This window comes from Papio anubis, chromosome 11 (genome assembly GCF_008728515.1).
Source record: "Papio anubis isolate 15944 chromosome 11, Panubis1.0, whole genome shotgun sequence".
Classification (NCBI taxonomy): Eukaryota; Metazoa; Chordata; class Mammalia; order Primates; family Cercopithecidae; genus Papio; species Papio anubis.
Genome location: NC_044986.1, coordinates 89072033 through 89097928, shown reverse-complemented (window position 1 = coordinate 89097928; position 25896 = coordinate 89072033). Strand labels below are relative to the sequence as shown.

Here is a 25896-nt window from a genome sequence, read left to right as displayed (position 1 = left end):
ACAAAATAGAGCTTGGTCCTAATCCTCTCACACACAGTTTTCTGGGGCAGAATTCCCACCAGAGTACACGCTTCTTTCTTTGAATCAACAAGAAAATTAACATTCTGAAAACATCAACTTCCTTGGGTTCAAAAGAATAGTCCTATATAGCCCAAGATCCAGTGTTTTCTTTAAGTTTTATTGAGAAGAAATAATTTTTTTTTAACGCTGTAGGAAAAGCATACTAGGGAAGGTGAAATAAACTCAAGACATGATAAATAGGAGATAGAGATATTCTAAGAGCTGTTTTTTCAAAGAGCGGAAATGCACAGAGAATGAGTTCAAGGGAGTTGTTTTTTTAAAAAGGAAATTGAGTGAGTGGTAGTGAGAAACATAAGAATTAAGTTCGGCAGAGGTAAAGCATGGTTTACACCCTCATCTTCTCAACATCATGCAAATCTATTAAAAATATTTCTGTGCAGTTTGGCTAGAGATTAGACTCTCAGAAATTGCTCATCCCCAACAACATACCTTCCACTCAACTAGAAACATTCTATCCTTATCTCTCCTTAGATCCTGGATATCCTTCAGTGAACTGCTACTTTAACTTAAAAACAAAAACTAATAATAATAAAATAATGATAGCAAAAACCTCTATAACATCTCTACCATTTTAAGGCTCCACTTGATCCATCCTTTAGAAGTTACTATCTATATAATTCATTGTAACATAAAATAAATCCCTTGCTCAATGCTATTGCCTCTATTGTGACTAGAGTCCAGATCTTGGCAGGTGTTACTATAGTCTTGTTTCCTCTGCCCCCACTGAGTAAACTGTACATTATTCTTATAAAGCAACATGCACTGAATTATTTTCAACCTGTACCTGATCAGCTATAATACATGAGGACAAAACATGGGGATGTGTATTTAGAAAGAGTACCATAGAATACTTTCAGAATGTATGAAAATGAATGATCTCTCCTAAATCTGGCTACACAGATAATCAACAAAGTAATTATCAATATATCCAAATTAGTAAGAGAGGCCCTTCTCTTTTGGAGAACAAAAATCTCAATACAGAAAGAAACCCTAAGCAACCCTAAGCCATATGAACAGGTCTGAGTTTTTGGCATACAGCCACTAGTGAGTTAATGTCATAAAATCTGGGCTATTTAAGTTTCAGCTAAAAATTAAGTTCTAACTTAAAACAAGTTAAATAATAACAAGCCATTACTATTCAATGTCTAAACACTTTACAAACACAGTATGAATTACCTGAAAAAAGGCAAGGCAAACAAGAATGGAAGTTTTTCAATAAATCAGAAAGCATTTGCAAATAAAATTTAAGACATAGAATAGGATGGGATTTGACATAAATTTTAGGGAGCAGAAACAAACAAATTTAAGACAGGTAGCAAACGACTACACTATCATAGTCATTGAAAGGGAAATTTACTGAGCAGCTCCCTTGCTGTGATCTATTGAAAGTCAGCCCTTGACACAAGTGTTTAAAATTTTTAAAAGAAAAGAAAAGGAAATTTAATTTATTAATAAGCAGCAACTTTAGGTTCGTTTGTTAAGCTAAAGGAAGATAAATTGAATAATTTAGGCTAAAAAAAAGAGAAAAGAACCAACTAGGAATTAGAAATTAGACAACTAATAATCAGACTGAGTCAGGAATGAGAGAATACAGACATAGTTTTGCTTTTGAGTTATAACAATGAAAAGTGAGAATATAAAGGTATGTAGAAGATAGTTTTAAATGAAAAATAACAATAGGAACAAAGAGACCAGTAGGAGATATTAACAGGTTTATTAGCACAGCAATGCCATGGTTGCCATTCAAGATAGCAGTAACACGGAAGAATGTACCTTATTTGACTACAGGAAACCAGGCTCTCTGGTTTTTGTGTAGCTCAGATTGTTATTCTTCAATATCCTCTATGGGATGAATTTAATACTTACTAAAAGCATTATTGTCCCAGGACTACTCTCACCTACATATAATCACACTCTAGAAAAGGGGTTGGCATATAACTACAAGACAATGGCCCTTGAGTTAAGAATGTTTTTTAAGTTTTTAAAGGGAAAAAGCTGGATGAGACAGTAGAGAAAAGGGAATAGGAAAAGAGGAGAGAGAAAGAGCAAGAGGAGAAAGAGAAGGAATAAGGAAAAGAAAGAAGATGAGGAGGAGCAGCGGTAACCACAACCATATGTGGCCTGCCAAGCCTCAAACATTTACTATCTGGTCATTTACAAAAAAGTCTGTTGACTTCTGGTCTTGAAGATCTCATTCTGCCTCATTCCTTTAACATCATCTAAAGTTGATGCCTTTCAAATGGATACTTCTAGTTCTGGCCTCAACCATGTACTTACACATATCCAATCTCCTAGTCAAAAACAGACTTGATTCTAACAGTTATCTCCAACTTCTGGTGTTCAAAATTAAATCCGTGATAACTCCCTTATATGTCTCCTCTCTTAATTTTTCTCTGTCTCAGTAAATGATAACCTAATTTATCTAGCTGCTTGAGACAAATTATCGGGGTCACACTTGATTCCCCTTTCTCTCATATACAATCTGACAGCAAATGCTCTTGGCTCCATCTTCAAGATATTTGTACAAACCTACCACTTCTCAGTACCTCTGGCACCTCCAACACAGTCTCAGCCACTATCCTCTCTCCTCTGAAGCACATATGGTACCCTATCCCTACTCATGCCGCCCATAACCACCCACCACAGTATATACACTGCACAGATGTCAGAGAGATCCTTTTAAACTGTAAATCAAATCTGACAACTTAAGCTGATTTACATTTACTCAAAACAGTTTCTCATAGCACCAAAAGTAAAATTAATGTATCTACCATAGTTCATGTTACTTCTCATGACATTATCTCCCACCAGTCTCCACCATGCCCACTAGCTTCCAACCACAGTGGTTTCCCTCACAGTGTTCAAACATTCTAAAAACACACCTGTCTAAGAGGTTTGGTATCTTATGTTCTCTCTGCCTGGACTACTCTGAATCCACATAACTCACACTTTCATATTATTAAAGCCTCATCTCTAATGTGGGAACTCCTCAAAAAGGTTTTCTCTAACCTACTTGCCAAACAGACTATACCGTCATTCTTCATCCTCCTTTCCCGTGTGAATTCTCTTCACAGCACTGACCATGACCTAACAGTGTGTGTGCACCTATATACACATACATATGCACATGGGTGTGCACATATATACACACACACAGACATGTGCACACACACGCATTTTTTTGTCCTTTATTGTAATACACACTAGGATACCAGGGACATTATTCTGTTAATTACCTAAAACATAACAGACATAGTAAGTGCTCATCATATGTTGTTAAATGAAAATATGGAAGGATTGCATGAATACCTGTCAGCTAACAAAAGGTGTCCAAGACAACAGAAGGAAGGCAAACAATTTTAAAAGATAAAGACAAACTAACCAAGAAAACATATCTAAAATGAAGCCAACTGGTTTGGATTATAGGTATAAGTAAAATACTTCAAAATGTCAAAAAAATAAAAGAAAGTTTTTTGTTGTTTTTTGTTTGTTTTTTGTTTGTTTGTTTTGAGATAGTCTCACTCTGTCACCAGGCTGGAGTACAGTGGCGCAATCTCAGCTCACTGCAACCTCCACCCCCTAGGTTCACGATTCTCCTGTCTCAGCCTCCCGAGTAGCTGGGACTACAGGAGCGTATCACTACATCCAGTTAATTTTTCGTATTTTTAGTAGAGACGGGGTTTCACCATGTTGGCCAGAATGGTCTCGATCTCTTGACCTCATGATCCGCCCGCCTCAGCCTCCCAAAGTGCTGGGATTACAGACATGAGCCACTGCACCCAGCCAAGAAAAGCATTTATGAGTGAGAATAACATATGGAGGAGTGATTAAGGTAACAGGGATGTGGGCCAATTGTTTTTGATCATTTCCAAAGGTCTGGAGCTAAAAATAGACATTTCTAAAAAATATTCTAAAGGTGACAAATTCTAAACCAATTACCTAAGTTCTAATTTCCTCTGGCTTTCATCTGCCTTGAAATCACTAACTCACCTGGGTGGCACTGGCTTGGGAATCCTTTCTCTAATATCCAGGGCTCTTCTCCTTGCTCGATCTTAAAGATCACTTCTGGTTTAGTAATGCAATACCCTGTTAAGATAAAATAACACAGGACTGGAGCTAAATAGCTTTGTTTCAGGAGCTCTGAATACATGATGGGGAAGAAAGGCACAGCTTCACCAGCTATTCAAAGAAGGTGCACAAATGAACCAATCCCTGAGGAGGGAAGAGCACCTTTATGGTGGCCAAATGAGATCAGTCATCTCAGAGACTTCAATCTCAAGGTTTAATTTAGAAAACTACAGGGCATTCACGTTTCATCAACTAGTAAATGCATGCTATTGATAGTTATGTGGGGAAAAAAACTCCTTACCTACTGAGACAAGATTGCTATAATTTTCCAGGATCACATCTCTGTATAGTATCTTCTGAGCAGGGTCCAGCAGATACCACTCTTCCTGAGTGAAGTCCACACATACATCCTTGAATGACACTTGTTCCTGTAATAGCATACTCTTTTTACATGAAATGGTCAGAACTAGATGATATAGAAAAGATTTAAAAGAACTAATACTTTTAGAGTTTACTAAAAAATGACAGATAGTTTACCTCCCTCTGTGCTATACTATATAGAAAACAAAATATCTTGTATAAATTGAGTTTTTATTAAGGGTCTGGAATTGTGCTAGGTGCTGCAAATCCTACTGGTGAAAACAGACAAACATGGTCCCTGTTCCCAGAGTGCTTATGACCTGATAAGGAGATACACAGAATAACATTTATTAAGTTGCACACTGCAGGAACTAGCAGTGTGTACCAAGGAGATTGAAGTTACAGAGGAAATATTCGTTGTTTCATATTACCTTTTACATTACCAAGTTAATTGTCATCAAGGAAGTAAAACTTTGTTATTAAAATAATAGGACTGAAATGAATATGAAATGAATATGACCAAGCTCAGCACATATTGATTCAAGTGACTGCCCCGCAGTCTACATGCCCATCAGAGAAAAGGATGAATCCTCTCCGCTCAACAAGATCATCTTCTGGAGCTTCCACCAATGTTTCCAATGTTACTGTTTTTAAACACAATATTTGGCATCTAGTAAAAAACTTCAAGGTATGTGAAAAGACAGAGACAATAAAAAAAAGACAAAAGCAGACTCACAGGTGACTGAGACAGTAGAATTAACAAACAAGAACTTCAAAATGAATTAACATGTTCAACAAAACAGAAGAAAATATCAACAAAATAAATGAGAAAATGGGAGAAGTTCAACACATACATGGTATGTGTGTTATACAGAAAAAGGTTAACACAGCAAGCCTGAGACTACTAACCTTTGAAAGGTCTGCTACAAAAGATCACCGTTGATGGGCATTTGGGAGCTTGGATTTCAGAAAGGTTCTGACCTTAACCTTCTCTGATAAGAACGGCTCACTGAGCCTGAGCTGTTTGTATAAGTAATATGGTTTATACTCGACATGTGCATTGCTTCTGGGAGTCTAGAATTTTGGTACATGATAGGCAGACAGTACCTATGTGACCAGCCTCTAATAAAAATTCTAGGCACCAAATGTCTAGTGAGTTTCCTTGGTATACATTTTACGTGTATTGTCACATGTCATTGCTAGAGGAGTTAAGCGCGTTCTGTGAGACCCCATTGGGAGAAAACTCTAGGAATTTCGCTGATTTTGCTTTGTATCCTTTTACTACAATAAATCATAGCCATAAGTATGACTATGGATCTACAAGAAACAATACATCAGTAACAACAGGCACACCTAGCACCCCAATTTTGGTTTCTAATGCCATGCTCCAAAATATGCTGAGTCATCCTAGGGCATCATTAATAACCTGGGCGTGCTCTCAGACACCTCTTACACATGTATACACATACACACACATGCACACACACACACATACATACATAAAATGGACATTCTAGAGCTGAAAAGCACAATATCTGAAATTAAGAGCTCATTGCATGGGTTCAAAATCATATTAAAGAAGACATAATCTGAAATATTTATGCATTTAACAAAAGACTATCAAAATACATAAGGCAAAAACTTGGAAATATACACCACAATTGGAGGCTTAACACCCCTGTAAGTACTGATGGATCAACAGGCAGAAAATCAGTAAGTACATAAATGACCCAAAATAGCACTATCAACCAACTTGATCTAAGTGACATTTATAGAATACTTCATCCCAAACAATAAAATATACATTCTATCATTCTGTTCATGTTCAACATAGAACGTATTTTGGGCCATAAAACATAACTTAACGCAATAGCTATCATACAAAAAACATGTTCTCAGACTACAATGGAATTAAATAAAACCAATAAGCAAGAGACGGTTGAAAAATCCTCCAAATACCTGAAAGCTAAACAACATACAACCTATAGATCAAAGAGAAAGTCTGAAAAGAAATTTTTTAATGTTTTAAATGAAAATATTCCTTATCGGCCGGGCGCGGTGGCTCAAGCCTGTAATCCCAGCACTTTGGGAGGCCGAGACGGGCGGATCACGAGGTCAGGAGATCGAGACCATCCTGGCTGACACGGTGAAATCCCATCTCTACTAAAAAATACAAAAAACTAGCCGGGCAAGGTGGCGGGCGCCCGTAGTCCCCAGCTACTCGGGAGGCTGAGGCAGGAAAATGGCGTGAACCCGGGAGGCGGAGCTTGCAGTGAGCTGAGATCCGGCCACTGCACTCCAGCCTGGGCCACAGAGCGAGACTCTGTCTCAAAAAAAAGAAAAAAAAGAAAAGAAAATACTCCTTATCAAAATTTATGGGATGCAGAGACAGCAGTTCACAGAGAGAAATTTATAGCATCAAATTCATGTTTAGCTCTGCAAAAGATGCTTCTACAAAAATGAAAAACACAGACCACAGACTGAGAAAAACTATTTGCAAACACTTATCTAAAACGGTGTTAGAACCAAAATATGCAAAAGAACCCTCAAAACTCAGTAATAAGAACACAAATTATGCAACCTGAAAAACAGGCAAAAGATCTGAATAGACACGTCACCAAAGACAGACCAATAGCAAATACACATACGAACAAATGCTCACCATCATGTGTCATTACAGAAACAAAAATGAGATACCGTAACATTTATTAAAATGGTTAAATCCAAAACAATGACAATATCAATTTCAGGTTCAGATGCAGAATAACAGGAATTTTGATTCACAATTGGTGGGAATGCAAAATGATACAGCACCTGTGGAAGACAGTTTGGCAATTTCTTACAAAGCTAAACAATCTAAATTCGTCAGGTATAGTGGCACACACCAGTAATCCCAGCTACTCGGGAGGCTGAGGAAGAAGAATTGCCCAAACCGGAAGGCAGAGGTTGCAGTGAGCTGAGATCATGCCACTGCACTCCAGCCTGGACAACAGAGTGAGACTCCATCTCCAAAAAAAAGAAAAAAGAAAGAAAGAAAACCAGTGCTCCTTTGAAAACCAGCTGCTTCTAGGGCTGGGGCAGACCACGTATATAATGAGCCTGAAATCACTTCTGGTACCAGAAAATGAGAAAGTACTCAAACGAAAACACGATAATGGGCTATGTCAAAGGGACACAGGAACCAACTGAAAACACAGCCTCATGGCCAAGCTGAAGCAGTTGGAGCAACAAAATGAACAAGGTAGTGTTGGATTATAACCAAAGTATAAGATAACTAGCAATGAGTTCATACGAATATAAATAAATGATTAAATAAACACAAGAGAACAGACAAATCTCCTGCACAGAATTCCTAATAATTTATATGGATACTCTGCCATCAAGGAGGTGTAGCGTAATTCTCCAGTTCATTCCAAAGAGTACAGTTGAAAACAGAGGACAAAGGAGTAACTTTACAGTGGAGAAACATGACCACACTACCTCCACCAGGTAATCAACAGTGATACATCAACAGTGATAAATCATGCTCATAGCATTTTCCTTTGATATGACATGACTGAATGACACTACCTCTGTGGTCTTCCTCTAAGAAACCCTAACCTCAGTCTAATCATGAGGAAGACAGTAGACAAATATCAACTGAGGGACATTCTACAAAACACCTGACTTGAACCCCTCAAATTGTCAAGGTTATCAAAAACAAGGAAAGTCTGAGAAACTGTCACAGCCAAGAAGAGTCTAAGGAGACATGATGACTAAGTAGAATGTAGGCATCCTGGAACAGAAAAATTACATTAGGGAAAAATTAAGAAAATCCCAATAAAGTGGTCATTACTTAATAATATATCAATATTGTTTCATTAATTGTGACAAATGTACTACATTAATATGTTAATGATAGGGGAAACTGTGTTTATGGGATGTATATGGAAACTGTTTGTACTGTCTTCACAACTTTTCCATAAATCTAAAACTCTTCTAAAGCAAAAAGTTTACATAATAAGAAAAAAACATGTAAGAGTACAAAATTAATGAAGTGGAATTATGTCAGCATAATGGAGAAGTAGGCGGCACCAAGCTCAGGTCCCTCAGAGACATCAAAAAACGAGCAGAAACTATCAGAATAAACTTCGTCAGAATTCTGAATAGGTCAAAGGCTGACCGCAACCAAATAGACACCAAATCAGAAAGAAAAAAAAAAAAGGCAACTTCAAAATGGTAGGAAAGCTCTGTGGCACTTCTACTTGCCTTTAACCCAACCCTCCTTGGCTTGGTGACAGCCTTGAGACAGCAGCCCGGCGTTCCAAATGTGAGTCCCTGGTCCTTGATTCTAGAGGGACCAGAGCAGACTTTACTTACAAGGAATTGTTTATCTGTTCCAACTATGTGGGAAATACCTGAAGGACTGATGCAATATGCTTGTCTCTGTTTCACCTAACTCAGAACTCATTTAGGATAGAAAAAAAAATAATCCTTGCTCGAAAACACTGTAAGGAGAACAAAATATCTGCAGTTGTCTGCAGCAGAGGATTATGGTTGAGACATATAGTATACCACTTAAGGCCTGAGAAGAAAACCTGGAGAAGGTATCTTTGGGAAATTTGGGCTTTCAAAAACCCCCACATATACTGAGAAATTTAGAAATCCGGACACATATCCAAGGCAGAATGTATACTCACAAGCCCTAAGAAGACCATAAGCTTTCACCTCCAGCTATTCTCAAGGTTCAGTGCAATCAGGACATGAAGGCTAAAGCAAGGTTGTAAACAGCCTGGCTAAATGTTAAAGAGTACCCCAGCACAGAGTCAATGTGCAAAGACTGGGAGAAGTGTTTATTTGTTGTCTTTAGCACCAGGGATTCAAAGAAATCTCTGTAAAAACATTAGCTGAATGCAAACTAAGGAACAGAGACTTCAGTGACACACATAGAACGAGGAAACCAGACTATAAAAATAGCATGGTGGCCGAGCACAGTGGCTCATGCCTGTAATCTCAGTACTTTGGGAGGTCAACAGGTCAAGATCATCCTGGCCAACATGGTGAAACCCCATCTCTACTAAAAAAAAAAATACAAAAATTAGCTGGGCGTGGTGGTGCATGCCTGTAGTCCCAGCTACGCGGGAGGCTGATCTAGAATTGCTTGAACCCGGGAGGCAGAGGTTGCAGTGAGCCGAGATTGCAACGCTGTACTCCAGCCTGGCGACTGAGCGAGACTGTCTCAAAAAAAAAAAAAAAAGCATAGTAAGGTACCTGAACAAATAGACAACCGCAGCCTTCAAAAATGAAAAACAGCAAACCTTGGGGAAGGGTAAAAATCTGATTTCCAAAGTTACCATATTAAAATATTCAAATGTCCAATTTCCAACAAAAAAGTAGAAGGTATTCAAAGACACAAGAATATAGAGCCTACTCAAGGAAAACAAATTCCTTCCTTAAGAAAGCCCAGATATTGGACTTAGTAAACAAAAATTTCAAATAAATTATCTTAAGCGTCATCAAAAATTACAAATAAATAAAAGAAATGAGGACAACAATGTCTGAACTGAGTTGGAACCTTTAAAAAGAAACCAAGTAGAAAATCTAAAGCTGAAAAGTAAAATGACTGAAATTTAAAAATCCACTAGAGGTTTTAACAACCCATTTGAGTGGACAGCTGAAAGAATCATGAATTGGAGGATATAAAAATTGAAGTAATCTGGTATGAGGAGCAGAATAGAAAAAAAAAATAAAGAAATGTGAATAGAGCCTAAGGGACCTGTGGGACAACTTTGAGTGGACTATCTATCATACAATTACAGGAGTCCTAGAAGGAAAAAAGAAACAGAAATGGGAAGAAAGATTACTCAAAGAAATAAGGGATAAAAACTGCCCACACTCTATGAATAACACAAATTTTACATCCACAAAGCTCAACAAACTCCAAGTAAGAAAAATTCAAAGAGATCTACTGAGGCACACTATTATAACTATCAAAAGCCAAATAACAACCACAGAGGTCAGACACCACAGAGACCAGAAGGCAGTGGGATGGCATCTTTAAAGTGTTAAAGAGGGGAAAAAACAAAAATGAAAATCCTGCCAGCCAGGAATTTGTAAACCTGGCAAATCGATCCTTCAAAAATGAAAGATAAATTAAAACATTCCAGATAAAAGCCAAGAGAACTCATTATCATAAACCGTGCCCTACAGAAAATACTAAATGGAAGGTTGAAATGAAAAGATCTTCATAACTCAAAGCTGTATGAAGAAATAAAGAGCTCCAGTAAAAAATTATGTAAGTACAAAAGCCAGCATTTTGTATTTTGTAACTCCAACTCGTAGTTTGTAACTCCAATCTTTATTTCCTAAAGAAGTGTACCACCAATGCATACACAGTAACTATAAATCTATGTTATTCAGTGCACAATGTATAAAGATGTAATCTGTAGCAACAACAACAGCAGGAGAAGGCAGCTGTATAGGAGCAGAGTTTTTGTATGATACTGAGACAAAGCTGGTATTTAAACTAGATTGTCATAAATATGGAATGTTCACTGTTAATCTGGTAAACACTAACAAAATATCTTAAAAAACACACAAAAGGAAATGGGAAGTAAATAAAAATATGCTACAAAAAATCAGCTAAACAGAGCAGTGAAAGAAATGAACAAAAAATTAGAAAGAAAAATATAGCAACTGGCAGAAGTCAGTCCTTCCTTGTTAGAAACAACTTTAACTCTCTTCTTTCCTTCCTTTCCTTTTCTTTCCCTTTCCCTTCCCCTTCCCCTCCCCTCCCCTTCCCCTTCCCTCCCTCCTTCCCTTTCCACTCCCCTTCCTTCTTCCCTTCCCCTTTCCTTTCCCCTTCCTTCTTCCCTTCCATTTCCCCTTCCTTCTTCCTTCCTCTCCCCTTTCCCCTTCCCTCCCCCTCCCGTTTCCCTTTCCCTTCCCCCTTTCCCCTTTCCTTCCTTCTCCTTCCCTCCTTCTCTCTCTTTCTTTCTTGTTTTTGGGAGATGGGGTCTCACTCTGTGGCTCAGACTGGAGTTCAATGCCTCCATCTAGGCTCACTGCAACCTTGGCCTCCCGGGGGTTAGCTCAAGCGATTCTTCCACCTGAACTTCCTGAGGAGCTGGGACTCCAGGTGCACGCCACCACACTGGGCTAATTTTTGTATCTTTTGTAGAGGCAGGGTTTCACCATGTCAGGCTGGTCTTGAACTCCTGGACTCAAGCAATTCACCTGCCTTAGCCTTCCAAAGTGCTGGGATTACGGGCAAGAGCCACCATGCCCAGCCAACTTTAATTCAAAATAGGTTAAATTCTTCCAACAAAAAGGCAGAGATTGGCAGAATGGATTTAAAAAACAAAAACAAAAACAAAAACAAAAAAAAACTCATGAAAAAACTTAAGTCACATTCACAGAGTTCAGTGGATCTTAAATAAGAATAAATATAAGCTAAAACAAAACCAAAACAGAACTTTAAAAGCAGTCATATAAAAACCCAAAACATTATGAAAAGACAACTTTAAAGTGAAAGGAAAAAACACAAACAAACTCAAAGGTAGAATTCTATACATAGCAAAAATAAAAGTTTAAGATTACTCTGTTTATGATTTCCAAATATCTTTGGGATTTTTAGTAGAGACTGGGTTTCACTAAATATGAACAGTAATATAAATATAAACAGTATTAAATTATATAAATAGTAAATATAAACAGAGTAATAACAACCAACAGATATGCATTATAAGAAACATCAAAGGGAGTTTTCATGAAAAGGAAAAATGACCCAAAACAGAACTATGAAAAGAAAGGAAAGAGTGAAAAGCCTAGAAATGAAGGGGGATAAATGGAGTCAACATGTTTCAGAGTTACGGGTTTAGGTAGTACAATGAATAGTTTGTATTTCATTACATGTCAAAAATGCTCGCTTTAACTTCTAGGATAACCACAGAAGACTACCACAACACACCCAACAGAAGAGCAAAAATAAAAAATAAAATACCAAGTCTCAGGATGAATGTGTGGAGTAAGAACACGCATGCACTGCTGCTGGCAAAGTAGACTGGTACAAACCTTGGGCAGCTGGCGAAATCAATGTATAACCTTCGTGTACGGATGTATGATTTTGCCTGTAACTTCTGCTTTCCTGTAATGTACCATCACCTTTAAAAACCCTTGCTTATAAGCCAGGGATCACAGGTCTTAGGCGTTAACCACCTAATTCGCCTTGCCTGATGCCCTGCAATAAATGCCTCCATTTCTCTTGCTGCAAATCCCAGTGTCCGTTTTAGCTTTTTCTGTGTGCTTGGTGAGAGTACCCAAGTTTGATTTGATAACAGAAAGAGGAATTATAGAATTCAAGTATCACCATTTTGCAATCTTTAATGAATTACTAAACTTAGACAATAATCAGTGACTTTCAAACATTACAAAAAGACAATGGAGCCAGGTGCAGTGGCTCATTCCTGTAATCCCAGCACTCTGGGAGGCCAAAATGGGAGTATTGCCTGGGCCAAGGAGTTCGAGACCAGCCTGGTCAACGGACCTGGTAGCAGGACCCTGTCTCTACAAAAAAAAATTATTTTTAATTGGACAGGTATAGTGGCATGCACCTGTAGTCCCAACTACTCAGTAGGCTGAGGCAAGAGGATCACTTGAGCCCAGGAATTCAAGGCTGGAGTGAGCCATGACTGAGCCAATGCACTCCAGCCTAGGGGACAGAGCAAGATCCTGACTCAAGAAAACAAACAACAACAAACAAAAGGACAATGAGATGTTATGTGGCCCTGAGGTAAGTACACAACACAATCTATGATAAATTCTTACCAAAACCTAACCATCAGTCAGGATTAAGTTCAACTACTTAGAGAAAAATACAGGGATCATAGAAACACGTTAAACATAACCACAGTGATACAACAAGGAAAATCTTCAACAAATACACTGCAGTAAATAAAGATATAGAGAAGAAATATACAACTCACAAAACCTTAAAGATAAAAGACATTTCAACCATATTTGAATCCTAATTTAACAAATGTAAAAAAATGCAAAAACTGGAAAACACTGATTATACATTAAGAAATTTTCAAATTTTGTTGTAGTAACTGTATTGTGGTGTTTTGTTGTTGTTGTTGTTGTTGTTGTTGGAGACAGGGACTCACTCTGTGGCCCAAGCTGGAGTGCAATGGCACAATCTCAACTCACTGCACCCTCCACTTCCTGGGATCAACTGATCCTCCCACCTCAGCCTCCTGAGTAGCTGGGTGCGAGCCACCATGCCCAGCTAACTTTTTATTTTTATTTACTTTATTTATTTATTTATTTATTTATTTATTGAGACAGAGTCTCCCTCTGTCACCCAGGCTGGAGTATGGTGGCTCAATCTTGGCTCACTGCAACCTCCACCTCCCTGGTTCACGCAATTCTCCTGTCTCAGTCTCCTGAGCAGCTGAGACTACAGGTGCACACAACTATGCCCAGCTCATTTTTGTATTTTTAGTAGAGACTGGGTTTCACCATATTGGCCAGGCTGGTCTCGAATTCCTGACCTCAGGTGATCCACCCGCCTCAGCCTCCCAAAGTGCCGGGATTACAGACGTGAACCAATGTGCCCGGCCTTCATTTTTATTTTTGTAGAGATGGGGTTTCACCATGTTGCCCCGACTGGCCTTGAACTCCTAAGCTGAAGAGATCCACCCACCTCGGCCTCCCAAAGCATTGGGATTACAGGTTTGGGCCACCACACCTGGACAGTATTTTTTTTAAGTTTCTTGAACCAATTTTTTCCTCCATGTTGTTATACTTTATCAATTTGAATTTAAAAAGTTAGGTTCACTTATTCTATTTGTACTTAATTTTAGAATTTGCTTTTTCCATCTTTTTAAATTTTTTTGAACATGTGAAGCATTTAACATGATTCAAAAGTCAAAGCTATATATAATGATACAGCATCCACCAAAAGAGTCTTGATGCAGTAACATCATGCGGGCACTGAAGGCACTTAGAGCTTGGTTTCTAAATAACAGTTCACTGTAAAAGGAAGCACCACTCCAGGCAAAAACAACAGATTCCATGCCTGGGGCTGGGAGATACAAGGGAAGTTTGTGTATCTCTGTTCTAACAGACAACAATAAAGGCTCAAAGACTAACAAGGATATAGAGGAGCCACTTCGAAGGAGTTCCACTAACTACATGGGGACAATATGAACATCAAAAATAGTAACAATAAATGAGACTAAAAAAACAAAAAATCCATGAATCTGAAGTGATACCAAAAAAAAAAAGGTATGTGTGTGAGTGGAGGTAGGCAGGAGCTCTTTTTTACAGAAGAAAGGGAGCTAGGCCAGGCACAGTGGCTCATGCCTATAATCCTAGCACTTTGGGAGGCCAAGGTGGGCAGACTGCTTGAGCACAGTAGTTCAAGACCACCCTGGGTAACATAGTGAGACCCCATCTGTACCAAAAAAAAAAAAAAAAATTAGCCAGGTGTGGCAGCACGCACCTAGAGTCCCATCTACTCAGGAGGCTGAAGTGGGAGGATTGCTGGAGCCCAGGAGCTCAAGGCTGCAATGAGCCGTTATTGTGCCACTGCACTCCAGCTTGGGCGACACAGAGAGACCCTGTCTCAAAAAGAAAAAACAAAAACAAAAAAAAGGCCAGCTAATGTAGAAGGAGTAGAAAATGTGAGAAATCATAATTCTGCAACCACCAGTAGAACAGGTGATTCGGACAAGTATCAACGGATGTTAAAAACACTGGATGAATGAAAGGTTGTTAGGCATACTACCTTTGAAATGAAAACACAGTACATCACCTTTGTAGCATTCCAGACACTAATTTTTAACATGAAACAACTATGAAGATGTAATCAGAGGAGTTCAAATAGTCAACACTCTTGTAAAATGTCAATTTCAGGCCAGGTGTGGTGGCTCACGCCTGTAATCCCAGCACTTTGGGAAGCCAAGGCGGTTGGATCACCTAAGGTCAGTAGTTCAAGACCAGCCTGACCAATATGGTGAAACACCGTCTCTACTAAAAATACAAAACAGCCGGGCATGGTGGCAGGTGCTCGGGAAGCTAAGATAGTAGAATTGCTTGAACCCGGGAGGTGGAGGCTACAGTGAGCTGAGATCGTGCCACTGCACTCCAGCCTGGGCAACAGAGCAAGACTCCATCTCAAATAAAAAATAAATAAATAAATAAATAAATAAATAAATAAATAAATAAATAAATAAAATGTCAATTTCAGGCTGGGCATGATGGCTTATGCCTGTAATCCCAGCACTTTGGGAGGCCGAGGCAGGCAGATCACTTGAGGCCAGGATTTCAAGACCAGTCTGGCCAACATGGCAAAACCCTGCCTCTACTAAAAGTACAAAAATTAGTGGGGCATAATGGCACATGCCTGTAATTCTAGCTACTTGGGAGGCTGAGGCATGAGAATTGCTTGAAACTGGGAGGTAGAGTTTGCAGTGAGCCAAGATGGCACCACTGCACTCCAGCCTGGGTGACAGCAAGATTCTATCTCAAAAAACAAAAAAAAAAGAAAAAAAAAGTCAATTTCAAGAAAGACAAAAGAGGCATCATCTGCTCTAGATTATAGAAAATTAAAGGGCATGAGAACTGGACATAATGTGGTATCACTCACTAGATGCTGACTTGGAAAAAAATATAAAGTGTATTTTTTTAACATCTGGAGATATATCATTTCGTAGTGTACACTAAGATTACCATCTCCATACAGGGAAAACATTCTTTTTCTTAGGAGAAACATGCTGTAGTATCATGGATGCCTACACAACTTATTTTCAAATGATTCTGCAAAGAAACGTGGAATAGATAAGAAAACAAAATGTAGTAATTAGTTAACAATTGGTTAACAGAGATGAAAAGTAGACACGTTTTCACTGTATTATACTTTCAACTTTTCTGCAGGTTTGAGATTGTTTTAAGTAAAAAAAATGGGGGAGATATTTTTAAATGATTACTGTATACTTGGTTGGATATGGTGGCTCGTGGCTGTAATCTCAGCACTTTGGGAGGCCGAGGCGGAAGGATCACTTAAGCCCAGGAGTTCAATATCAGCCTAGGCAACACAGCAAGACCTCATCTCTACAATTAAAAAAGAAAAACAAAAATTAGGCATGGTGATGCGTGACCTGTAATCCCAGCTACTAGCAAAGCTAAGGCAGGAGAATCACTGGAGACTGGGAGGTCAAGAGGTTGAGGCTGCAGTGAGCCATGATCACAACACTGCACTCCAGCCTGGGCAACATAGCGAGACCCTGTCTCAAAAAAAAACAAGATTACTATATACACATGCAAATTTTGTGGATATGGTTCCTCACCACAACCTCCTCCACTAATATCCTAGTTATTTCTTATTTTAAAACACTATCTCATTTTGGGAAACTTTAAAGTACAAGGGATTTAGGTAACAGTGTGGATTACTGCTCATTTTCTTAGCATGATTAATTGTATTGTGGTTAGATAAGTAAATGTCCTTATGGTGAAGAAATTCATACCAAGTTATTTAGGGATAAAGTGCTATAATGTGGGTAACTTATTTTCAAATATATTTCAGAATAAAATGTATATACAGAGGAGAGATAAAGCAAAAAAGGCAAAAATGTTAACTGATGAATCTAGGTAAGAATTATATAAGTGTTTATTTTGTTTGAAAATTTTCATATTAAAAGTTAAGAAAAAGGCCTCAGCTTTCAGAGATACTTATTGATATGTTTACCCAAAAAAAAATTATCTTGAATTTGAGTCAAAATAATCTCAGCAGGAATGGGTCAAAGTAAAAGTGTGACAGCCCTGAACTGATAACTGAGGAAGCTGAGAATGGCTAGGTACATGGAGGTTAATATAGTATTTTATCACTTTTGTGTAAGTTTGCAATTTTCCAAAATAAAAAGCTAAAAGAAGAATGCATACTTCTAGTCTGAAATACATATTTATCTATCCTAACTCCAAAAATATCAGTGAAGAAACATAAAAGAGGCAGTGTGCAGTGGCTCACGCCTGTAATCCCAACACTTTGGGGGGCTGAGGCGGGTGAATCACCTGAGGTCAGGAGTTTGAGATCAGCCTAACCAACATGGCAAAACTCATCTCTACTAAAATACAAAAAAAAAATTAGTTGAGCATAGTGGCATACACCTGCAGTCCCAGCTACTCGGGAGGCTGAGGCAGGAGAATCGCTTGAACCCAGGAGGCGGAAGTGGCAGTGAGTCGACATCACGCCACTGCACTACATCCAGCCTGGGCAACAGAACAAGACTGCCCTCGAAAGAAAAAAAAAAAAAAAGAATACAGCCAGGCACAGTGCCTCATGCCTATAAACTGAGCACTTTGGGAGGCTGAGATGGACAGATCGCCTGAGCTCAGGAGTTCAAGACCAGCCTGGACAACATGGGGAAACCCCGTCTCTACTAAAAACAGAAAAATTAGCCATTCATGGTGGCCGGCGCCTGTAATCCCAGCTACTCGGGAGGCTGAGGCAGGAGAATCACTTGAACCCAGGAGGCAGAGGTTGCAGTGAGCCGAGATCACATCACTGCACTCTAGCCTGGGTAACAGAGCCAGACAGACTCCATCTCAAAAAAAAAAAAGAATACTCCCTGGAAGGGAGTATTCCCCCCTCAGCAGAACAAACATTTTGAGTAATTTCTGAAAGACACAGAATGGTAAGACCAAACAGAAGTCAGAGGCAGGAAGTCCATTTCAAGCACAGCCATAAGCTTGGAGATGTTCTGGGTTCCTGCAAGAAACCTGCTGGATTTTTTACCTATTATGTTTCCTTACCAATTCACCTACAATCCTTGAATCGGCCTTTCCATTGTGGGAGACAGTAGTAATAGAGGACACATTTCTCAACAGTTGAGTGAATTCACATTAGCTACCTGTGCTGATCAAACTAGTTCTTCACTTTTAAATATGAATGGAAAATAAAGATTTACTAGATATTTGAGGAAAAGCAACAGCATAAAGCATACTCACCAAGATGACTAGAAATGAATGCTAAGAAACCAAATCAACATAAGAAATAGAAATGAAAAATTAATTCTAATATCTTCAAACAGATTTTTAAAACTATTCCTTCCATAAACCAAGAACACACTGCCATGGTAAGAAGCCTTCAGGGAGAAAGAAAGAGCAGTAAGAAATTAAAAACAGGCCAGACATGGTGGCTCACACCTATAATCCCAGCACTTTGAGAGACTAAGGCAGATGACCTGAGCACAGGAATTTGAGGCTGCAGTGAGCTATGACTACTGACTATTACACCACTGTATTCCAGCCTGGGTAAAAGAGTGAGATCCTGTCTCTAAAGAAAAAAAAAAAAAATAGGAAAGAAACTGAACAACACGGTGAAATTGTAAAATTTTCACAAATGGTGAAAACTTTTTTAAAATTTCAAAGAACTGGCAGGGCACAGTGGCTCACACCTTGTAATCCCAGCACTTTGGGAGGTCAAGGCGGGCAGATCACCTGAAGTCAGGAGCTCAAGGCCAGCCTGGCTAACAAGGTGAAACTCCATCTCTACTAAGAATACAAAAAAAAATAGATGGGCGTGGTGAAGGGCGCCTGTAGTCCCAGCTACTACTCGGGAGGCTGAGACAGGAGAATGGCGTGAACCTGGGAGGCGGAGCTTGCAGTGAACTGAGATCATGCCACTGCACTCCAGCCTGGGCAACAGAACAAGACACTGTCTCAAAAAAAAAAAAAAAAAAAAAAATTCAAAGAACCTTTAAAGATGTTTTAGAAATAGAATGAACATGGAAAATAGTACAAAAGAGAAATAAAAATAAATATAAAGAGGTTCAGGGGGCTGGACGCAGTGGTTCACGCCTCTAATTCCAACACTTTGGAAGGCCAAGGGATGTGGATCACAAGGTCAGGAGTTCAAGACCAGCCTGGCCAAGATGGTGAAACCCCATCTCTACTAAAAATACAAAAATTACTCAGGTGCAGTGGCAGGTGCCTGTAATCCCAGCTACTCAGGAGGCTTAGGCAGGAGAATTGCTTGAACCCGGCAGGCAGAGGTTGCAATGAGCTGAGATCACACCACTGCACTCCAGCCTTGGCGACAGAGTGACAGACTCTGTCTTAAAAAAAAAAGGAAAAAAAAAAATGGCTAACAAGCGCACTTCAGGCTTGTTTTCCTCTACCCCAAATGCCCAGCTAAGGCAGCCTAAAGCTCCTTGTATACTAAACAGCCATCACATTACAAGTGAGCAATTTAAACTATAGCAACTCTCTTTGAACAGTATTTGCAATTCAACAAGATTTAGTAAGACAGAACGTCATAAATAGCTGCTAAATGAATGAATGACTAGATTAAGAAAGACACCAAAAAAAATGCTAACTTCAGGTAAAGGAAAGATATTTGCTGAAAAAATGGCAGAGTCAGTCAAAAAAAAATCTTACCCTTAAAATCAGTATCTTGATGAAATTCCTATCAAAATCCCAACAAGGATTTTTATAAGCACAGTCAAGCTTATTCTAAAACTTATAAAAAAGGCACAGATGCTAAGAAGAGCTAAAGCAACTATGAAGAAGAATAAAGTAAAAGGAATCACTGTGTTCAATATTAAACCTTACTGTATGGTCAGTCATCAAGATAACATGGTATTAGCAGAGACATAGACACATACACTAACGGAACACAGAAGATAACCCAGAAATAGGTCCACACAAATATACTTAAGTGATTTCTGACAAAGGTACAAAAGCAGTTCAGTAAAATTTTCACAAATTTGTTGAAAAAAAAGTTTTAACAATTGGTACTACAAGTAATTGTACATCCATAGGCAAAAACAGCCTCAATCTAAACCTCACACCTTATACAAGGTGAGCCACCACACCCGGCCAAGGCTGAGAATTTTTAAACTGACAAGGATATCATACCTTAGAATCAACTCCCGCCAAAATACTACAGGATAAAGAGAGAGAAAATCAAACCAAGTTATATTAAGTAACAAGTGCTGAAAATCAAAACAAAAGAGAAAATCTCATAACCAACCAGAGGGAAAAAGATCAATTGCCTTCAACGGGGAGGATGATTTAAGACAAAAACAACAACAATCCAGAAGTCATCGGAATGGTATCTTTAAAGTGCTAAAAAGAAAAGGTAAAAAAAAAAAGCTCTCACTCCAGAATTCTGTCTTTAGTGAAAATATCCTTCAAAATGAAGAAATATAGACATCTTCAAACAAACAAAAAAAAGATGAGAGAATTTGTCACCAAAAGATCTGCACAAGAAACAATAAAACTTCTTTGGGGTAAAGGCAAATAACTGTAGATGAAGCATGATACTGCAAAAGGGAAGAAAGAGCACAGGAAAGGGCAATTATTTCAGTAAATACGAAAGCCTACCCACTCTCTAAAGTCGTAATACTAAAGATACCTTGTGGGATTTAGAACACAAGGAGAAGAAAGCATCAAAACAACAGTACGCATGTGGGGATGGAGTAAATGGAATGATAGTGTGGTAATTTAATTAAGTTCTTACATACAAGTAAACTCCAAATGGATTAAAAATTTAAACACAAAATGCATAAAAATATTAGAATACATGGGCAGATTCTTTATAATCATGATGTGGGAAGGACTTTCTAACTATGTCTCCAAATGCTGTCAGTCCAAAACCACAAGGAAAAGATTAATAAACTAGACAACAAAAATAACCACATATTTCTGCATAGAGAAAAACACCATGAACAATTATCAAAAGACAAATGATATACCAAAAAATAATGGCTTGCAACTCATATAATACATAGGGGTAAAAGACATTGGGGGGAAAAAAGACCAGAAAACCCAAGAGAAAAATAGGCAAAAGATATTAACCATTAAGTTCACAGAAAAATAAATATAAGACACCCTTATAAGACACAGGAAAAGGTATTCAACCTCACTCAGTGAAGAAAATCGCAGATGCAAACTATATGAAATACCACTTTTTATCTATCAGTTGCCCCTAATCCAAAAGTTGAACCACATATTCTATGGGAGGAGCTGTGAAGAAATAAGCATTCCCATGCATTGCCAATGGGAAAACAAAATAATACTATCTCTAGGACAGGCATGCCCACTAAGTTGATTAAGTTCTGGGAATTCATCTGATATATAAACATATACACACAAAATTATAAATGTACAAGATTATTCATTACAACATGGTTTGTCACAGCAAATGGCTGGAAGTAGTTAACTATAGACTTGAATTAGTATGCAATTGTGACAAAGAGAGAAAATGCCATTCATGTTCTGTCATAGAAACATCTGCATGCTGTTAAGCGAAAAAGGAATAATGGAAAATAGTGTATACGTCAAGCATCAGAATCAGCTTAAGCTAGAGGTTTATCAGAACTTCAGAATCAAGGACCCCATCCATAGTCCATAGCTACTAAATCAGAACCTGCATATTAAAAAGATTCCAGGGATGCACAATCACATTTAAGTTTGATATGCCCTAGAGATAACAGATTCCTTTTTAAGTAAACTGAGGAAGCAAATAAGAATATACATACATATTTTATTTAAACTGGATAAACAAACACTGGCAAAGTAAACCAAAAACTAGAAAAAAAATAGACATCTTTGGTAGGGTGACCATGTATTCCAGTATGTCTGGGATTGTCCTAATATATGCCAGTTGTCTCTGCATAAGTATTTATAAAACCTCTCACTCTCAGTGAAAATGTATCAGTTTGAATGATAAATAGATGTCACCCTACCTGGAGAAACTGCATGAACAGAGGGAGAGTGAATATGTATGTACATATTTTGTTATCACTTACTTTTTAAAAAGTAAAAGTAATGTATTATTATGTTAACGTATTATTAATTCAAAAGCACTTTATTAAGGAAAAAAAAATAAGACCAGTCAGGAAAAACAGATCAAGAAGAACCTAAGTAGGCTAAGGATGGAAACACAAGGAAAAGCAATGCCTGGAGCAAAAAGAAAAGATGCCTTCATGACGACTAGGGAGGGAATCAAAGTTAGGGAAGGACAGTGCAGAGGGTGGCATTATACACACCTACAGAGGAGACTCTCCAAACAAAGACCATGGTTAACAATATATGCAGCAGACCAGGGAAGTAACACAAAGGCAAAAACATCCACTGGCCTTGATTATGATTTGGTGGCCTTTGCCAGAACTGATTCAGGTGAGTTTAAGTGAGGGAACAAGGTTGCATTCATCAGATTGAAACACAAATGAAAAACACAGAAACAAGTCGGAACTGTCAGTGATTCAACCTAGAAATAAGAACGAGCTGACACAAAGAGTTAGGGGAAACTGTTCTGAGGACTTGCAGTCCCTCCATTCCTCCACATCGTCAAGGTTTTATTCCTGGATCAAGCAGGACCATCAAACCTCAGTGTCTGGTCTCCTGAAAAGCATATGCACTGAGTTTTGCTGTGTAACTGTGTTCTTTGTTTCTACCAAGAAACACTTCTAGACAACTTACTGCATTTATTTCACAATTTTTATTAGAACAATCACAGATAACATTACAATAATTTGGATAATTCTGCAAAATTAAAAATCCTGCATCTGATTTGCTAACTGCACTATTTTGGATTTGCTACTTCAGTTTTATTTCCCTTAATGTCAATTTTTGCCTATTTCTATTTTTCCATTTTCAAAACATAAATCCTTATAAACTTCAGAAATCCATTTTAAAACAAACTGGGAATAAAGAAACAAGAATCTCACCTGGGATTTGTTCATTTTCTGCTCTTAGTGGAGGAGGGAGAGCTGAAGGATTAGAAAGGAAGAATGTCAGGAGAGCCTTGGCCAGCCTTGCAGTTCGGAGATTCACCTGCCTATACAGCTCCACACACAAGATACTTACGTGTCCATGTGTGGCTCCGATATATGCTGAGCTCAGACATGACACTTTTCACTGAGTGAATGTAAATATTTCTTACTTATTACCAATTTAGGTTCTGTGACACAGAAAAATTAAAAACATGAAAAGATGAGTTTAACAAGTAACAATAATCTAAAGGAAGAAACACTATGGGTTTGTCAAAATTCCTTGTAGGGAAAAAAAAAATTCAGGCCATATTGTTTACCTATTTACCTGTTAACACCATTAACGCCCTGAGGTCAGACAATGCAAAAAACCTCTAAAAAAAGGGATGCGGTGTTTAACCAAGTTTAAAAATGTTCTAACTTGCTAACAATTCCTCAAAAGGATCTTTTAAAGAGAAACTGTGACATAGAGCAACAAAATAGGAAGCAGTGGCTAGGGAAACTGCAGACTTGACTTCTAATCTCAGTCTGCCTCTAACGAATGACAAGATCTGAACTAGTCACCTCCTCAAACTCAGTTTTGTTTTTCCGTTTTCAAATAAGATCACAACAGATAACCCAAGTAGGACCTGCCTGCACTACCATCCGGCGGGGTATCAGGCCAGGAGAGGAGGAAGCTCAGCAGTTCATCTGGATGTGCCGGGTGTTCGGGAGGGGTGATGACAGTATTTCCTTCGCTATGGCCGTGAGCCTTTCACCCGTCCCTACCCTCAGACTCTCCAGAGGTGACACTCCTGTTAGCCTGCGCGCCCACCCCTCAACTCCAGCTCACCTCTCTCTTCTTAAACTTGTCCCAGACCTTGCACCGGCACACAGACTCCGACGGCTTCAGGATACTGTGCCATGATTACACATAATACATAAACGAACGCGCAACGTGTAAATAATTACTTGGGATACGAGGGCGGTCAGAGCCAGAAGGGGCCCTGGTGGGCAGCTAGGCCAGCCCCTTTGCTCCTGCACTCCACCCGCAGAGAGGCCCTGGGGCCGGTGCAGGCGCCGTCTCCCCCGGACCCTCCCAGGAAACGCACACCCAGTAAATACAGCACCTAAACAACGAAAGTGCTCAAAACAACCCAAGGCGGCAAGTATTCCAGATATCCGCAATTTACAGAGAGGAAAACCGAGTCTCCCGTGGGTAATTGTGTCTAATTCATTTGTCACGCACCCGGCGCAGTCGTTCTCCCCCGCAGCCCCGCCCCCTCCCCGCGGGCCCAGCGCACAAAAAGCACACACGCACATATCAAACGCCATGCGCACGCGCACGGCAAACGTCACGCGCTACGCACGCGGGCTGTTCCCCCCGCCCCCCGGAGCCAGTTCCCTCCCCTTCGGGCTAACGCGCACTATCCATTCGCTGCTACAAGACTCAGCTGGGCGCCAGCGCAGGAACTTGACGCATAAGGACCCCCGCGAGCCCCGGAACTCACGTTCCCACGCCAGACCTCATCCTTTTATGATAGAGACGCCCTCGCCCCACAGTCCCTTCAACGCCGCAGGCGCCAGGGATCCCTCCCCACCTTCGAGCTGTAGCCGCTGCCCGCCCGCCTTTGGGGCAGCGCGGGGACCCCCTGGCCCTGGCCCAGTACTCCGGGGCTCACCCGCCGCTTCTCGCCGCGTGGACCCGGAGGCGAGGGGTTTCCCACAACGGACTGGAGGCCGAGGAAGGACACGCCAGAAGGGGAAGGCGGGGATGCACATGCGCAGAAGGAGCGGCCGAGCGCCCGAGTTAGGCTGGTGGCTGCGGGGCATGGAAGCGGCGCTACCTCCTAGAAGCGAAGCCCCAGGAGGGTGTTGGTCTGCTCTGGCCGCACCCCTCAATTGTAAAATGAGGCTAATGATAGTGCCTAGCTAGTAGGAGTTTTATGAGAATTGGAGGCGCTTACGTTGTAAAAGCACTTAAACCGGTGTCTGACACATACATTGTTCAGTATATTTCTCAAGATTCCCCATTTTGTATCATGCTGGTCATCATAAATGAGGCTTTCCTACAAAACAGCCTTGTTTAGTGGGTTGAGAGATTACTGTCTCAGTTACCCACTCTTGCTTGGAACCAGGATTCTGTCAGTACCCCCAGAGGTTGTGGATCAAACCAATGTGCCTTTTAGACACAAGCCAGGAGAAGGAAAGGTGTGCTTGAATTCATTCACGAACATGCATGTTAATGTTTAACTGAAAGACTAGAAGAGAATAACGTCTGTGACCAGTATGGTTATTATCTGGAATAAGGAAAAATAGAAGCTAGCAATTCAAGACCCAAACATAAAATTGTTTATAAGTTTAAAAAAAAAAAAAAAAAAAGCTCTTTGAGTAACGTATTTGAAGAAAAAGCACGCTCTTATTTTACCCAAAACTACGCATACATTCTTTCATGTGCATATCTGGCATTTTCAGCACACTATGAGCATATGGGTGTGTTACAACTTTTCATTTAAAAAAGCAACTCAGGCCGGGCGCGGTGGCTCAAGCCTGTAATCCCAGCACTTTGGGAGGCCGAGGCTGGGTGGATCACGCAGGCCAGGAGATCGACCATCCTGGCTAACATGGTGAAACCCCGCCTCTACTAAAATAC

At 39.5% G+C, this 25896-nt stretch overlaps 1 protein-coding gene across 13 annotated transcripts in view; it reads right to left on the bottom strand.

Annotated features, from left to right (window-relative positions):
* ZNF248 (zinc finger protein 248) overlaps positions 1-25023 on the bottom strand; it is a 29617-nt gene extending 4594 nt beyond the window's left edge. For 2 of the 13 annotated variants that reach the window (XM_003903555.3, XM_009214298.4), the window contains exons 1-5: positions 24097-24542; positions 23362-23455; positions 23223-23264; positions 4451-4577; positions 4072-4167 (exon numbers count right to left, since the gene is read on the bottom strand). In XM_003903555.3, coding sequence (XP_003903604.1) covers positions 4072-4167; positions 4451-4577; positions 23223-23237 — 238 coding nt within the window. In that variant the 5' untranslated portion in view covers positions 23238-23264; positions 23362-23455; positions 24097-24542. Of the gene's footprint in view, positions 1-4071; positions 4168-4450; positions 4578-23222; positions 23265-23361; positions 24543-24925 lie in introns of those variants that run through there. The other 11 variants (XM_009214296.4, XM_009214300.3, XR_004177023.1 and 8 more) reach the window with 8 other exon arrangements.
* Positions 25024-25896: the final 873 nt, after the last annotated feature.